A 17,098-nucleotide genomic window follows, 5' to 3' on the forward strand; every position below is an offset into this window, starting at 1 on the left:
ACAACAGCCTCCCCCCCCCCACCAGAGCGCCGGCGACAACAGCCTCCCCCCCCCACCAGAGCGCCGGCGACAACAGCCTCCCCCCCCCCAGAGCGCCGGCGACAACAGCCTCCCCCCCCCCAGAGCGCCGGCGACAACAGCCTCCCCCCCCCCAGAGCGCCGGCGACAACAGCCTCCCCCCCCCCAGAGCGCCGGCGACAACAGCCTCCCCCCCCCCAGAGCGCCGGCGACAACAGCCTCCCCCCCCCCAGAGCGCCGGCGACAACAGCCTCCCCCCCCCAGAGCGCCGGCGACAACAGCCTCCCCCCCCCCAGAGCGCCGGCGACAACAGCCTCCCCCCCCCCAGAGCGCCGGCGACAACAGCCTCCCCCCCCCCCCAGAGCGCCGGCGACAACAGCCTCCCCCCCCCCAGAGCGCCGGCGACAACAGCCTCCCCCCCCCAGAGCGCCGGCGACAACAGCCTCCCCCCCCCCAGAGCGCCGGCGACAACAGCCTCCCCCCCCAGAGCGCCGGCGACAACAGCCTCCCCCCAGAGCGCCGGGGACATGATCCCATCCCACGCTTTACCTGGCTGAGGTTGAGTGGCTGCTGCTGGAAGGCATGACCGGCAGCTCTAGGCTGGCGATACGTGGCTGACGTGGTAGAGTTGCTGGAGGAATGTGTAGCGGAAGCCACTATGGAGGACGAGGATTTGGGCTTGTAGGAGTGGTGACTTGTTGTATCTACAGGTGACAGAAAGAAGAGTGAGTGCAATCATCCCACAAAGAGGAACAAGTATGAAGAGGCGCCAGTTTTACCCCATGATGTACTTACCCGGCTGCCTGCGCTCACATTCCAGTCGCCCCTCACTGGGTTGGGTCTTCAGGGGTGGCACAATGATGGTGCGAGAGGTGGCGGGGCAGGGGATATCAGGCTGGCATTTGGTCTCGTGAGCGGCGGTGTTGGGCGCGCGACGGTGCCTGGTGGGAGCGTAGGTGCTGGTGTGGCTTGAAGACTCAGAGATGGGAGAATCATGCACCGTGACGCAGCTGATGACGTTCCGTCGCTGCTTGGGCAGGCTGTGGGGGTGGGAGAACACAAAGGGTTAATAATACAACACATACAGGAACAAGAGCTATCAAGGCTCCAGGGGGCGCTCCGCATGGGTATGATCACATCAGTGGGGCAAGGGGAAGAGTCAGATGGGGCAGAGGGCGCAAAGGAGGCCATAATGTACATCTCTCCCCAGGCTGCACCGTCCGTGCGCCCCTCAGTCAGTAGAGGGGAGAGGTTTGGGAGTCCTGTTTGTGCCGCCTCCATCATGAGCTGACGGTGGAGGCCCCCCTCTAACCAGACCCCCAGCATCCTGAGTGTATCGGGCTGACCTGGGCGCCACGTGCTTCTGCTCCTCCTCTTCGTCGGTGTCACTGCTGATGGTAATGACGCTGACCGCCGGGCTGGGCGTATCCGGGATGACGATCGTTTGCCGCTGATGGTCACCACGCGAATGGCCCAGCGAGCTCTCGCCCCAGCCGCAGGTGATGGAGGGGACGCACGGAGCCGAGCTCTGCGGGACGGAACAGCGAGGGGGGGTGTTCTCCTTCACCCGCTTGGAACGCTGGGGGGAGTTGTGGGATTGGCTGGATGACACCTCGTAGGAGGAGCTATTTCTGCAAGGGTGGAGTCAGATATGGAAAAAGAAAAGTAACAAAATAAATTGTTCATGATTTTTTTTAACAAATGGTTAACAAATAAAATATAAAGAATAATAGCAGAATAGTGAGTGCAGCTCCGGAGTATAATACAGGATGTAACTCAGGATCAGTAATGTATGTACACAGTGACTGCACCAGCAGAATAGTGAGTGCAGCTCTGGGGTATAATACAGGATGTAACTCAGGATCAGTAATGTAATGTATGTACACAGTGACTGCACCAGCAGAATAGTGAGTGCAGCTCTGGGGTATAATACAGGATGTAACTCAGGATCAGTAATGTATGTACACAGTGACTGCACCAGCAGAATAGTGAGTGCAGCTCTGGGGTATAATACAGGATGTAACTCAGGATCAGTAATGTAATGTATGTACACAGTGACTGCACCAGCAGAATAGTGAGTTCAGCTCTGGAGTATAATACAGGATGTAACTCAGGATCAGTAATGTATGTACACAGTGACTGCACCAGCAGAATAGTGAGTGCAGCTCTGGGGTATAATGCAGGATGTAACTCAGGATCAGTAATGTACATGTGCAGTCTTCCCCTCCCCCGGGGTGGACCTCTCACCTCACTGCGGAGTGATGCTGCTTTTTACGAGAGGAGGAGGAAGCACTGCTGATTGGCTGCTGTCTCATGACATGAGCGACGCCCACATTCAGGGGTTGGGCGGAGGGTAGGGTCACATGACCCGCGAGGAGCGCCGGCTGCTGCATTATTGGGTTGTAGTGGCCGCCGTGAACGTGCGTGTTCCTGATGGGACGGAAAAAAACAACAAGGTAAAACAAAACTATCATTTAATGAACTATGAATTACCCCGACCACGGGACAGGCCAGTCCTGCACGTCACCACCAGGGGTGCTGTGGTGCAGCTGAAAGGGCCAGGACTATTACTGGAGCAAACATGTCCTGGGACCCCAAAACCAAAGAACAGCCATGTACACTGGCCCCTCACCTCCAGTCCGCCAGCTGCTGGCTGCCAGTCATGCTGTCGGGGATGACGGCAGCGTGCTGCACCGAGGTATGAGCTGCCACTCCTGCCAGCTGCTGCCAGGCCGGGGGTAGCAGTATCTGCTGAGTGCCACTGGGCCACGCCTGCTGCAGAGATACACAATGTCACTGTCCTGCAAAGACTGCAATGTAACAGTGCCCCCTGGAGGCAGGGCAATAGGGGAAAACGTGCAATAGCAGCAAACACAGGCGACTGCACTGGGCCCGTACCTGAGTCAGTAGCCCGGGCTGGATCTGCAGAGTCTGAGCGCCGGCGGCCTGTGTCACCAGAGGCACAGTGTTATCCATACGCACAGAGTAGCCGCCATGTTTGGCAGGAGAGGCCTGCAGCCCTGCGGAGAACCACGGACACATTACATAGTGCATGAATAGCGGATGGTAATAATCGGACTAGACAATTAGCAATCAGTGCTATTCCTGCAGACCCTTTATGGTGATCCACTGACAGCAAGCAGAGATCCTCCAATGTTTGGGATGGTCACTCTTCCATCTCCTGCAGACTATACGCTGTGTACACGGCACATTTCTGCATTTCCCGTGTTTTACGTCTCTGGCCGCAGGACACTTACCTTGGAAAGCTGGAGGACAGACGATCAGGGCCTGCTGGAAGGGGTCCGGCCGGGCACAGATCTGCGTGGCCCCGGTCTGCAGGGGCATACTCCTCTGTGTGACGGCTGCCATAGAGGCCGCAGAGGTCTAGAACAAGGGGAGGCCATGAGACTTAAGTAAAGGAGGCGGTGATGACGGCACCGGGCAGGGAGCAGGGCTCTTACCTGGCTGTGCACAGTATTCAGCTGGTTGCTGAACGTCATGGTGAGGTTGGTGGAGGTGCTGGGGGCCACGTGCGTGATAAATGGGGTCTTGCTATGGTTCACAGTGTCGTACATATTCACCCGTCTCTTGCAGATCTCCATATTCTGGAAGCAAGACTTAACACTGTGGAGAGAAACACCAGGAATGAAGGAGGAGGCAGAGCGAGCGGGGCCGAGGAGGAAGACGGGGCAGAGCGAGCGGGGCCGAGGAGGAAGATGGGGCAGAGCGAGCGGGGTCAAGGAGGAGGAAGACGGGGCAGAGCAAGCGGGGTCAAGGAGGAGGAAGAGGGGGCAGAGCGAGCGGGGTCAAGGAGGAGGAAGAGGGGGCAGAGCGAGCGGGGTCAAGGAGGAGGAAGAGGGGGCAGAGCGAGCGGGGTCAAGGAGGAGGAAGAGGGGGCAGAGCGAGCGGGGTCAAGGAGGAGGAAGAGGGGGCAGAGCGAGCGGGGTCAAGGAGGAGGAAGAGGGGGCAGAGCGAGCGGGGTCAAGGAGGAGGAAGAGGGGGCAGAGCGAGCGGGGTCAAGGAGGAGGAAGAGGGGGCAGAGCGAGCGGGGTCAAGGAGGAGGAAGAGGGGGCAGAGCGAGCGGGGTCAAGGAGGAGGAAGAGGGGGCAGAGCGAGCGGGGTCAAGGAGGAGGAAGAGGGGGCAGAGCGAGCGGGGTCAAGGAGGAGGAAGAGGGGGCAGAGCGAGCGGGGCAGGCAGAATAATGTAGACAGAACAGTGTAGACCAAATGGTGCAAAGCTGAAAAACCCATGATGTTAAAGAAAGCTGCAGATCACACGAGGGAGAAGAGTGAGGAGGAGCTCCGCCTGAACCTATGGCTGTCAGACAGGGTTCTCTAACTTGGACTCCCACAGATTCCCAAAATTCAGATCTGTAAGGCATACAACCCTCGCTGACAGTGTTGCCCACCCTACAACTTCAGGCGCGGGGTCCAAGCGCACAGAAACCCAAAAATTACATTTAGGTGCAATTCTAGAACAAGATCCAGAAAAGCTTCCATCCCAGACCTGATGAGGGCGACACTTCTCACATTACATCAGCTCTGACAACTCCATTCCCTTTGTAAACAAACTGACAACTCATCCCAATGTGACGATCCATGTTAGAGACAGGTTTAGGACTAATAGTAGGGAGACATCTGTCCTGCAGGGGGTGATATAACATTAGGGAATTGCTGCAGCACCTCCCGTGCCCCCATCCCGTCCCTCTGAGGCCCCAGGAAGGTGCCGTACTGTGAGCTATGAGGGAAGTCCAGGAGATGGGTCATGGTGACGAACGGATGGTTCAGGGTCTCGATGGGGGTTATCCTCTTGTCGGCGTCGATGGTCAGCATTTTCTTCAGCAGGTCGATGAACTCTCTTCTGTCCGCCTTCTCCACCAGCATGTCGCTGCCTTCCAGATCCGAGGTCATGTTCACCTGCAGGGACGGGAGCGGTCAGTAAGACTGGACATACGACCACCAGCAGCAGTGGCCGGTCCACGGAGACCACGAGGCGGGCCGGCGTACACGAGGGCGGCCGGCGTACACGAGGGCGGCCATAAAGCTGCAACGTCACAACTTACTGCAGAAATGTGGGAAAGATGAGAAATTAAAACATCATCTCCGCTTGCTGTCAGTAAACTGAAACATTCTAATTTTCATCCCAGAGATATGAATGTAAACAATAAAGTCTTCCATTCATGTGAGGAACTGGATGAGGATTTCAATTCACGTAAAAGGCCAGTGGACTGACCATCGCCGCAGCCGGCAAGACACGTCTCCTGCCGCCAGCCAGAACTGTCCGCTGCCGGCCAGAGACGTCCCCCCGCTGCCGGCCAGAGACGTCCCCCCGCTGCCGGCCAGAGACGTCCCCCCGCTGCTGGCCAGAGACGTCCCCACCACCCCTGCCGCCCGGACCCGTCCCCACCACCATTGCCGCCCGGACCCGTCCCCACCACCATTGCCGCCCGGACCCGTCCCCACCACCATTGCCGCCCAGACCCGCCCCCACCACCATTGCCGCCCGGACCCGTCCCCACCACCATTGCCGCCCGGACCCGTCCCCACCACCATTGCCGCCCAGACCCGCCCCCACCACCATTGCCGCCCGGACCCGCCCCCACCACCATTGCCGCCCAGACCCGCCCCCACCACCATTGCCGCCCAGACCCGCCCCCACCACCATTGCCGCCCAGACCCGCCCCCACCACCATTGCCGCCCAGACGCGTCCCCACCACCATTGCCGCCCAGACCCGCCCCCACCACCATTGCCGCCCAGACCCGCCCCCACCACCATTGCCGCCCAGACCCGTCCCCACCACCATTGCCGCCCAGACCCGCCCCCACCACCATTGCCGCCCAGACCCGTCCCCACCACCATTGCCGCCCAGACCCGTCCCCACCACCATTGCCGCCCAGACCCGTCCCCACCACCATTGCCGCCCAGACCCGTCCCCACCACCATTGCCGCCCAGACCCGTGCCCAGACCCGTCCCCACCACCATTGCCGCCCAGACCCGTCCCCACCACCATTGCCGCCCAGACCCGCCCCCACCACCATTGCCGCCCAGACCCGCCCCCACCACCATTGCCGCCCAGACCCGTCCCCACCACCATTGCCGCCCAGACCCGCCCCCACCACCATTGCCGCCCAGACCCGCCCCCACCACCATTGCCGCCCAGACCCGCCCCCACCACCATTGCCGCCCAGACCCGCCCCCACCACCATTGCCGCCCAGACCCGCCCCCACCACCATTGCCGCCCAGACCCGCCCCCACCACCATTGCCGCCCAGACCCGCCCCCACCACCATTGCCGCCCAGACCCGTCCCCACCACCATTGCCGCCCAGACCCGTCCCCACCACCATTGCCGCCCAGACCCGTCCCCACCACCATTGCCGCCCAGACCCGTCCCCACCACCATTGCCGCCCAGACCCGTCCCCACCACCATTGCCGCCCAGACCCGTCCCCACCACCATTGCCGCCCAGACCCGTCCCCACCACCATTGCCGCCCAGACCCGTCCCCACCACCATTGCCGCCCAGACCCGTCCCCACCACCATTGCTGCCCAGACCCATCCCCCGCTGCCATACCGGACCGTTTCCTCACCTGTGCCATATCATCCAGGCAGTTGAAGATATACTTTCTGGCCTCCTTGGATTTGATTCCGGTCTCAGATTCGTGATCATCAGGCGTCTACATCAAGAAAGAGACGGGTCTATTACTCCCTGTCATCAGCAGTTATCCAGACAATCCACATAATAACATTGTCCCCCATGGCCCCCGATGGGCCGGCTGCAGCAGATTTTCAGGTCACAACTTGTGGCATACATCACTACTGAGAAGGGGCATGATAAGGCCACACATAACGAGCCCGATTGTGGGCGTTCAGCAGCTTTTTTTGGGGACCAGGGCTGGAAATCATTTTGTGGTTTAACAGATGTCAAAATTTGCCAGGACCTGATGAAAAGCACAGCCGAAAACTACAACCGCCCATAGCGGGGAAGGGTCGCCTTTTGTTGGCAGACCGATGTATTTCACCACCAGCGACTGCGGCTGGCACAAAAAAAATGTCGCCTTTATTACTTACCCCATAGGGCCTCATCAATACTGTTAATAATAGGCCTGTATGTTACCCATAGCAACCAATCACAGTGCAGCTTTCATTTTCCCAGAGCAGTTTCAGAAATGAAATCTGCTTTCTGATTGGTTGCTATGGGTAACAGACACTGTCTTACTACGGACAGGCTTTTACTGACGCCTCTAGGCCGCCATATGCATAACATAACTATCCAATGTATATGGCAGCTTCCCGAGGCCGCCATATTAGTCCTGACGGGACATTATGTGGCCCTAGAGGGCTCTGTTGATTGGCTGAGACACCTCTTGGGGAAGGGGCTTACATATCAAGCTACTATCCAACCCCTTAATTGGTTCCTCATTCACCTTTTATTTTATAATAACATTTTTTATTTTTCTTCCCCCGTAGCCATACGGAGGCTAGTTTACGGGACAAGTTCTAGTTTGGAATTACGCCATTAATGTTGTCATGTAACGTGCGGAAAATGTGAAAAAAATCCAAGTATAGTGAAATGGTAAAAAAAAAATCTAAAAATTCCACCATTATTTTTGGGGTCTTGTTTTTAAGACGTTCGTCGGGCGGCAAAAGTGACCTGGTACCGCGCTCCTGCAGATCAGTAAGACCGCAGCGACACCAACCTAATCATTTATTAGATATTTTAGTAGTGGGGAAAAAAAAAAAAAAAAACTTTGCAAGAAAAAAATGGGATTTTTTTCCTCCATTTTCCGAGACCCGTATGTTTTTTTACAGTGGAGCCGTGCGAGCGCTGGTTGTGCGGTTTATCACGGCGTGCCCCACGCACCTTCAGCCGCCACAGAGGGTACGGAGAGTCGCCATCACGATTGAAGAACCTGGTGGTCTTTGTCCCGGAGCTGAGCAGATATTCGGCCGGTAGACCCTGAGTCTGGGAGATGTACCGGATCTGCGAGGAGATAAAGCGCATCTTAGTGATCTCACCCATGGCTGACACCAGGGAGCAATAGACTGTACTAGACGGCTGATAACAGCGAGCGGACGCACAGGTTATATATAGAGGGTCCAGGCGCTGAGACGACGCATGCGCCGCAGGACACAACTCACCTGATCATACTCCGACGCTCCGGGGTACAGAGGCCACCCCAAAAACAGCTCGGCAATCACACACCCCAAAGACCACATGTCGATGGCTTCACAGAACGGTAATCCCAGAATAATCTCCGGTGCCCTGAGATAAAGAGAAAGTATAGATCTGGTGACGCGAGAGAGACTGTAATCACCGTTCATTATAACAGGGACTATAAAAGGGTTAATGACTCCTAAGAATGAATTGCACAGGGTACACAGACCCCTGCACTCACCTTCCCAAGGGCAAAGGGTTAATTCTGCATCCCCCTTCTAGAAGGCGATAAATTGGGTTCCAACTCAAATTCAGCTCTGATGCATCATTATAACTACAATGAGCTAGAACATCTCCGTAATATACACCGGGTCGCTCCAGAACATCTCCATTATACACTCCGGGCTGCTCCAGAACATCTCCATAACATACACCGGGTCGCTCCAGAACATCTCCATTATACACTCCGGGCTGCTCCAGAACATCTCCATAACATACACTGGGCCGCTCCAGAACATCTCCATTATACACTCCGGGCCGCTCCAGAACATCGCCATAATATACACCGGGCCGCTCCAGAACATCTTTGTAACACACAGCGGGCCAATCCAGAACATCTCTGCAATATACAGCGGGCCGCTCCAGAACATCTCCATTATACACTCCAGGCCACTCCAGATCATCTCCGTAATATACACCAGGCCGCTCCAGAACATCGCCGTAATATACACCGGGCCGCTCCAGAACATCGCCGTAATATACACCGGGCCGCTCCAGAACATCGCCGTAATATACACCGGGCCACTCCAGAACATCTCCGTAACACACAGCGGGCCGCTCCAGAACATCTCCGTAACACACAGCGGGCCAATCCAGAACATCTCTGCAATATACAGCGGGCCAATCCAGAACATCTCCGTAACATACACCGGGCCGCTCAAGAACATCTCCATTATATACATTGGGCTGCTCCAGAACATCTCCGTTATACACATCGGGCCGCTCCAGAACATCTCTGTAATATACACCGGGCCGCTCCAGAATATCTCCGTTATACACACCGGGCCGCTCCAGAACATCTCCGTAATATACACCGGGCCGCTCCAGAACATCTCTGTAATATACACCGGGCCGCTCCAGAATATCTCCGTTATACACACACCGGGCCGCTCCAGAACATCTCCGTAATATACACCGGGCCGATCCAGAACATCTCCATAATATACACCGGGCCACTCCAGAACATCTCCGTAACACACAGCGGGCCAATCCAGAACATCTCTGCAATATACAGCGGGCTGCTCCAGAACATCTCCATAATATACACCGGGCCGCTCCAGAATATCTCCGTTATACACATCGGGCCGCGCTCCAGAACATCTCCGTAATATACAGCGGGCCGATCCAGAACATCTCCGTAATATACAGTGGGCCGCTCCAGAACATCTCCGTAACACACAGCGGGCCAATCCAGAACATCTCCGTAATATACAGCGGGCCGCTCCAAAATATCTCCATAATATACAGCAGGCCGATCCAGAACATCTCCGTAATATACAGCAGGCTAATCCAGAATATCTCCATAATATACAGCGGGCCGATCCAGAACATCTCCATAATATACAGCGGGCCGATCCAGAACATCCCCATAACATACAGCGGGCCGATCCAGAACTTCTCCATAATATACAGCGGGCCAATTCATAACATCTCCATAATATACAGCAGGCCGATTCATAACATCTCCGTAATATACAGCAGGCCGATCCAGAATATCTCCATAATATACAGCGGGCTGATCCAGAACATCCCCTTAATATACAGTGGGCTGATCCAGAACATCCCCATAATATACAGCGGGCCGATCCAGAACATCTCCATGATATCACAATCCGGGCAGATTCAGGACATTCCGGTAATATCGCAAACAGAGAAGATCTGGAACTTCCCCGTAATATCACACACCAGACCGATCTAGAACATCCCTTTAACATCACACACCAGGCTGATCCAGAACATCCACTTAATATCACATGCCAGGCTGATCCAGAACATCTCTGTAATATACACGAGAACGATCCAGTCTGCCCTTGCAATTTATATTCAGCTGTTTATATTTGTGTCTGGGAATGACTGATGACAGCTGTTAGAACATGTACTACAAACCCCATCATGGATATTTCTCGGATTTCACAGTGTCACATATCAGGGGAGATCGGTCATTCACAGCTGTGTGTGGAGATTTGGACACCACACACGTACACAGCGCAGAGGAGGCACAAATAATTCCTGTAGGTACAGAACGTAAATCTCCAAAACGACAGAACAGCAGATGTCTCCAGAGAAATCCCACTGCAATGCAGGCGAATCAAAGGCCTGTGCCATCATCATCAGTGGGACCGATCAACATGAAATCCAGATCAGTATGGCCATACACAACAGGAAAATCATAGGCCTGTGCCATCATCATCAGTGGGACCGATCAACATGAAATCCAGATCAGTATGGCCATACACAACAGGAAAATCATAGGCCTGTGACATCATCATCAGTGGGACCGATCAACATAAAATCCAGATCAGTATGGCCATACACAACAGGAAAATCAAAGACCTGTGCAATCATCACTGGCAGCAGCTATGGAAGCGACAATACGAAATAATCAACAGCATGGTCATATGGCAGGGGAATCCGATCATCATCATCATCAATCAATAAGAAACCCTCACCAGTATGGCAGGTGTACATGAGACCTGCACCATCATCATCAACTCTGGGAACAAACAAGACAAAATCCACAACAGTAATGCAGGAGTACATGAGGCCTGCGCCATTTTCATCAGCTATGTGACTGGCCAATCATTCCTCAGCAGTACTGCAGGTGTACATCAGGCCTGCGCCATCATCATCTTCTTCCATGGGAAATAGGTCTCTTTGCAGAATGTTTTTTTGTTATTAAATGGTGCAATATTTCTCAGATTATTATGCAAATGTCAAGTATTGTCCGCTCCGCACCATGGGGGACAGACAGCATAAAAAAAACCACAAAAACTGCACCAACTTTAGGACACTCGGCAGGTATACAGAGCTCTCAGGCCCGGAGCAGACATGAAATTGACGGCGCAGATCCCCCATCTGTGAGCGACCTATAGTTCTGCTCATCCTGAGCCTCCAGATTCATAAACAGAATTTTTTGACAACGGTGAAGACTGACACATGCTGTAAGCATAGGACACAAACAGAATGAGTGGTGGTCACAGCCCATGCCTCATAGGGCGGACAGGAGACCGGCGGCTGCTACAATGCATCCTGCGCTCCCCGCCACCACACATGAAGCCGATGGCGTCCATATATACAGGACTGCGGTGTGTGAATGAGGTCACAATGTAGGAGAAGAATGAGGGAGGCATCTCTGGTGCCACACCTGGCCATCTACTCCAGGTGACCCAGCCGCCTCCAGGGAGGGAGCCACCGCCCTCGCCGCCTCCAGGGAGGGAGCCACCGCCCTCGCCGCCTCCAGGGAGGGAGCCACCGCCCTCGCCGCCTCCAGGGAGGGAGCCACCGCCCTCGCCGCCTCCAGGGAGGGAGCCACCGCCCTCGCCGCCTCCAGGGAGGGAGCCACCGCCCTCGCCGCCTCCAGGGAGGGAGCCACCACCGCCCCCGCCGCCTCCAGGGAGGGAGCCACCACCGCCCCCGCCGCCTCCAGGGAGGGAGCCACCACCGCCCCCGCCAGCAGGGAAGGAGCCACCACCGCCCCCGCCAGCAGGGAAGGAGCCACCACCGCCCCCGCCAGCAGGGAAGGAGCCACCACCGCCCCCGCCAGCAGGGAAGGAGCCACCACCGCCCCCGCCAGCAGGGAAGGAGCCACCACCGCCCCCGCCAGCAGGGAAGGAGCCACCACCGCCCCCGCCAGCAGGGAAGGAGCCACCACCGCCCCCGCCAGCAGGGAAGGAGCCACCACCGCCCCCGCCAGCAGGGAAGGAGCCACCACCGCCCCCGCCAGCAGGGAAGGAGCCACCACCGCCCCCGCCAGCAGGGAAGGAGCCACCACCACCAGCAGGGAAGGAGCCGCCACCACCACCGCAGCCAGCAGGGAAGGAGCCACCACCACAAGCAGGGGGGAGGGAGGCGCCACCGCCAGCAGGGAGGGAGCCACCACCACCGCCAGCAGTGAGAAAGCCACCACCGCCCCCGCCAGCAGGGAAGGAGCCACCACCACCAGCAGGGAGGGAGCCACCACCACCGCCATCAGCACTGTGCACTATTATCTCAGAGAAAAAAAATCCAGCATCAGCCAACAGTCGTGAGCGGAGAGCACAAACAGCCATGACAATGGGGGGACGGGAGGGAGGACGGCAGCATGGAGGCTCCGAAGAACCCAATTCACTGCCTGCAAAGAGGAGGCCTGACCCACAGCGGTACACAAAGGGTTACAGTCCGAAAATCAGAGAATGTATAGAAGCCATGTATCTAATCCTATACTCTGTGATACCGTCTGCTGAGCAGTGTATCTAATCCCATCCTGTGTGATACTGACTGCTGAACCGTGTATCTAATCCCATCCTGTGTGATACAGACTGCTGAGCCGTGTATCTAATCCTATCCTGTGTGATACTGACTGCTGAGCCGTGTATTTAATCCTCTCCTGTGTGATACTGACTGCTGAGCCGTGTATCTAATCCTCTCCTGTGTGATACTGACTGCTGAGCCATGTATCTAATCCTCTCCTGTGTGATACTGACTGCTGAGCCGTGTATCTAATCCTCTCCTGTGTGATACTGACTGCTGAGCCATGTATCTAATCCTATCCTGTGTGATACTGACTGCTGAACCGTGTATCTAATCCCATCCTGTGTGATACTGACTGCTGAGCCGTGTATCTAATCCCATCCTGTGTGATACTGACTGCTGAGCCGTGTATCTAATCCTCTCCTGTGTGATACTGACTGCTGAGCCATGTATCTAATCCTCTCCCGTGTGATACTGACTGCTGAGCCGTGTATCTAATCCTCTCCCGTGTGATACTGACTGCTGAGCCGTGTATCTAATCCTCTCCCGTGTGATACTGACTGCTGAGCCGTGTATCTAATCCTCTCCCGTGTGATACTGACTGCTGAGCCGCGTATCTAATCCTCTCCTGTGTGATACTGACTGCTGAGCCGCATATCTAATCTTATCCTGTGTGATACTGTCTGCTGAGCCGCGTATCTAATCCTATCCTGTGTGATACTGACTGCTGAGTCACGTATCTAATCCTCTCCTGTGTGATACTGTCTGCTGAGCCGCATATCTAATCCTCTCCTGTGTGGTACTGACTGCTGAGCCGCGTATCTAATCCTCTCCTGTGTGATACTGACTGCTGAGCCGTGTATCTAATCCTCTCCTGTGTGACACTGACTGCTGAGCCGTGTATCTAATCCTCTCCTGTGTGACACTGACTGCTGAGCCGTGTATCTAATCCTCTCCTGTGTGACACTGACTGCTGAGCCGTGTATCTAATCCTCTCCTGTGTGACACTGACTGCTGAGCCGTGTATCTAATCCTATCCTGTGTGATACTGACTGCTGAGCCGTGTATCTAATCCTATCCTGTGTGACACTGTTTGCTGAGCAGTGTATCTAATCCTATCCTGTGTGATACTGACTGCTGAGCCGTGTATCTAATCCTCTCCTGTTTGATACTGACTGCTGAGTCGTGTATCTAATCCTCTCCTGTGTGATACTGACTGCTGAGCCGTGTATCTAATCCTATCCTGTGTGATACTGACTGCTGAGCCGTGTATCTAATCCTATCCTGTGTGATACCGTCTGCTGAGTCGTGTATCTAATCCTCTCCTGTGTGATACTGACTGCTGAGCCGTGTATCTAATCCCATCCTGTGTGATACTGACTGCTGAGCCGTGTATCTAATCCTCTCCTGTGTGATACTGACTGCTGAGCTGTGTATCTAATCCTATCCTGTGTGATGCTGACTGCTGAGCCGTGTATCTAATCCTATCCTGTGTGATACTGACTGCTGAGCCGTGTATCTAATCCTATCCTGTGTGATACTGACTGCTGAGCCGTGTATCTAATCCTATCCTGTGTGATACTGACTGCTGAGCCGTGTATCTAATCCTATCCTGTGTGATACTGACTGCTGAGCCGTGTATCTAATCCTATCATGTGTGATACTGACTGCGGAGCCGTGTATCTAATCCTCTCCTGTGTGATACGGACTGCTGAGTCGTGTATCTAATCCTCTCCTGTGTGATACGGACTGCTGAGCCGTGTATCTAATCCTATCCTGTGTGATACTGCTCTCACACTTCCCTCCGCTATCATGCAGGCTGGTGTCTCGCACACGGCACAGTATATACGGCATGCACTCACTGTATGGCGGTATTATTCGCGCTCGCGGCAGTGCTTACGGTCTATTTTTACCCGAGTGGCACCTCGGAGGATCAGCGCTGACATTAATGGAATCACAGATCTGGCAGATTAGGAGACACGAGGGACGGACGCCGCTGATCCCCGCAGGTGATTCTTTTAAAGGGGACCGGCGCCCCCAGTAATGTGCCGTTATCACCGGTCACATGACCGGGACTCACCTGTAATATCTGGACTGCAGGTAGGTGGAGCACACAGCTTTGGACACGTGACTTGCTGAACCAAAATCGATGACCTTGACCCGGTACGGCTGCCGGGAGGGGTCCACCAGCATGATGTTCTCCGGCTTCAGGTCGGCGTGGATGAGGCCGAGGCTCTTCAGCTTCATGAGCGCGGTGCCCACCTGCTGCAGCACCGGCCGGATGTACTTCAGGGGCAGCGGGCTGAACTTGTTCTGCTTCAGGAAGTCGTAGAGGTTCTGCTCCAACATCTCGAACACCAGGCAGGTGTGGTTCTTGTGCTGGAAGCACTCGTACGCCCGCACAAAGTTGTAGTCGTCGGCACTCTCCGTGCTGAGCCGCGCCAGTATGCTCACTTCGATCTGCCCCTGCCGGGCGTAGGATGGGTGGTTCTTCAAGATCTTGATGGCCACAATCTCATTGGTGCCCCTTTTCCAGCACTTGACCACCTGGCCGAAGGTGCCACGTCCCAGGAACTCCAGCACCTCGTAGGTGTTGGTCATGGAGCAGAGGACCTCGTGCTGCACCAGCTGGTAGTCTCCTTCACTGTTGGAGCCGCTGTTCTTGGAGGTGGCGGTGGAGGTGGTGGCGGCCGTGGCTCCGCTGGCATTGTTCTGGGTCATGGGAAGATGCTCGTCTACGATCTGCACGCTGCCGTTGTCCAGCTCCTCGCACTTCCGCTTCAGGCCGCACTTCTGGTAGGTGTCCAGAAGGCTGACCGTACTGCGACGCATCAGGTTGGTCTGGGGACCGCTGAGCGTCGGACCGCTCGCTGGTGCTGCTGAAGACCCACCACTGGAAGAAGAGGTCACCACAATGTGCCCTGCGCTGGTGGGGAAGATGACCGTCTGCTCGTAGGGCGCCTGAAGGAGGGACGTGTGGGAGAGCACCGGCTGCCCGGACGAGGAGCTGCTCTTGCCTGGGTTATAGACCTTGCTGTGGCAGCCGTATCCGGTCATATCCCAGGTGGGCCGCACCTCCAGCTTCAGCTTCTTCACACTACAGAAGGAGGAGGACGGGAGGACGAGGGAGGAGAACGTGGACAAGGAAGAGGCCATACCTGTGGAGGAAAGCACAAGACATGTCAGGAGCCAGCCAGATCCATCACCAGGGGTCTATACAACGTCACCCCTTACAGGGGTCAACGGCAGCACATAAGGAGCCTCAGCAAGACCCCCAGATAACAGGGACGGGGCGAGGGGACATAACATCAGGAACATTCCCTCACCTCACTAAAGGGAATGGACTGGTTGATAACAGGGAGTAATAGAATGTGTAGGGTGAAGTGTAATGACGGCCCACCACTGGGGGCGCTGTCTGACCATAGCTCTCTGTACAGATGTCCCTCTTCCATTACGATCTATGTATATACAGAACATTCTGTACATTAACCCCTTGTGGTAGGTGGTGATGACATCTGGACCCCCCACCCCCGGGGCCAGGAGCCATCAATCACCAGCCGGTGATGTCACAGTGATGTCATATGACTCAGCCGGTGACTCACCGAGACATCACCCAGAGGAGCTGCGTCCGGGAGCAGCTGTGGAATATTCTGTTACCAGAATTCTACAATGTTCCACGGAAATGTGAATGTCCTGATCAGATACAGTGCCTAATAACCGCTAGGGGGCGACACGGAGCCTTCTGCAGAGTGGAGGACACGGAATCCTAGAGTGACACAAAGGTAACGATCTGCAGGAAATAAATGTCACTTTCTTCATTGCCGCTTCCTCTTGTGTCAGGATTTACCGACCTTCTGACATTCAGTACATGAACCAGGAGGCCCAGGATGAGCAGAGGCACAGTGTGGTCTGAAGATCCTGGGCCCTAATATAACATCTGCAGCAAAGATCATGTATGGAGGGGTCAGCGCAGTGCTGAGGAGCCGGACCGGACTGGGGGGTCCCAGCAGGGACGGTCTCCAGTAGGAGAAGTTAGCTACTTCCTCCCTCTCTGATACGGGCCGTGAATTCCGGCTTTATTCAGCACATGGGCGCAGGACACAATACGGGCATATAATCAAGATGGAAACGTCAGGAATCTCGGGGCGACCAATTGACCGTTAGGAAAGCTCCTCAAGAGCCAAAATAGCTGCCAGCGGTCCTAGAAACAGAGGCAGGAGTGGTCTGGAGCAAAAGTAGCTGACCCAACAGGAGGGTGCCCCAGGGGGAGCCCCAGAGCGGCCCCAAGGGGGGGGGGGGAGCAACAGAGCGGCCCCAAGGGGGGGGGGGGGGGGAGAGCAACAGAGCGGCCCCAAGGGGGGGGGGGGGGGGAGAGCAACAGAGCGGCCCCAAGGGGGGGGGGGGGGGGAGA

At 55.8% G+C, this 17,098-nt stretch overlaps 1 protein-coding gene across 2 annotated transcripts in view; it reads right to left on the reverse strand.

The window, feature by feature from the left end:
* HIPK2 (homeodomain interacting protein kinase 2) overlaps nucleotides 1–17,098 on the reverse strand; it is a 33,606-nt gene that overhangs the window by 2,023 nt on the left and 14,485 nt on the right. The window contains exons 2-14 of one of the 2 annotated variants that reach the window (XM_073544041.1): nucleotides 14,768–15,845; nucleotides 8,163–8,286; nucleotides 7,885–8,004; nucleotides 6,611–6,697; nucleotides 4,751–4,935; nucleotides 3,480–3,642; nucleotides 3,276–3,402; nucleotides 2,917–3,038; nucleotides 2,651–2,790; nucleotides 2,266–2,448; nucleotides 1,365–1,649; nucleotides 814–1,058; nucleotides 568–722 (exon numbers count right to left, since the gene is read on the reverse strand). In XM_073544041.1, the coding sequence (XP_073400142.1) occupies nucleotides 568–722; nucleotides 814–1,058; nucleotides 1,365–1,649; nucleotides 2,266–2,448; nucleotides 2,651–2,790; nucleotides 2,917–3,038; nucleotides 3,276–3,402; nucleotides 3,480–3,642; nucleotides 4,751–4,935; nucleotides 6,611–6,697; nucleotides 7,885–8,004; nucleotides 8,163–8,286; nucleotides 14,768–15,843 (3,012 nt within the window). In that variant the 5' untranslated portion in view covers nucleotides 15,844–15,845. Of the gene's footprint in view, nucleotides 1–567; nucleotides 723–813; nucleotides 1,059–1,364; nucleotides 1,650–2,265; nucleotides 2,449–2,650; nucleotides 2,794–2,916; nucleotides 3,039–3,275; nucleotides 3,403–3,479; nucleotides 3,643–4,750; nucleotides 4,936–6,610; nucleotides 6,698–7,884; nucleotides 8,005–8,162; nucleotides 8,287–14,767; nucleotides 15,846–17,098 lie in introns of both variants that reach the window. The other variant, XM_073544040.1, reaches the window with a different exon arrangement.

Source organism: Dendrobates tinctorius, unplaced genomic scaffold, assembly GCF_039654945.1.
Source record: "Dendrobates tinctorius isolate UK_male_01 unplaced genomic scaffold, ASM3965494v1 ptg000136l, whole genome shotgun sequence".
Classification (NCBI taxonomy): domain Eukaryota; kingdom Metazoa; phylum Chordata; class Amphibia; order Anura; family Dendrobatidae; genus Dendrobates; species Dendrobates tinctorius.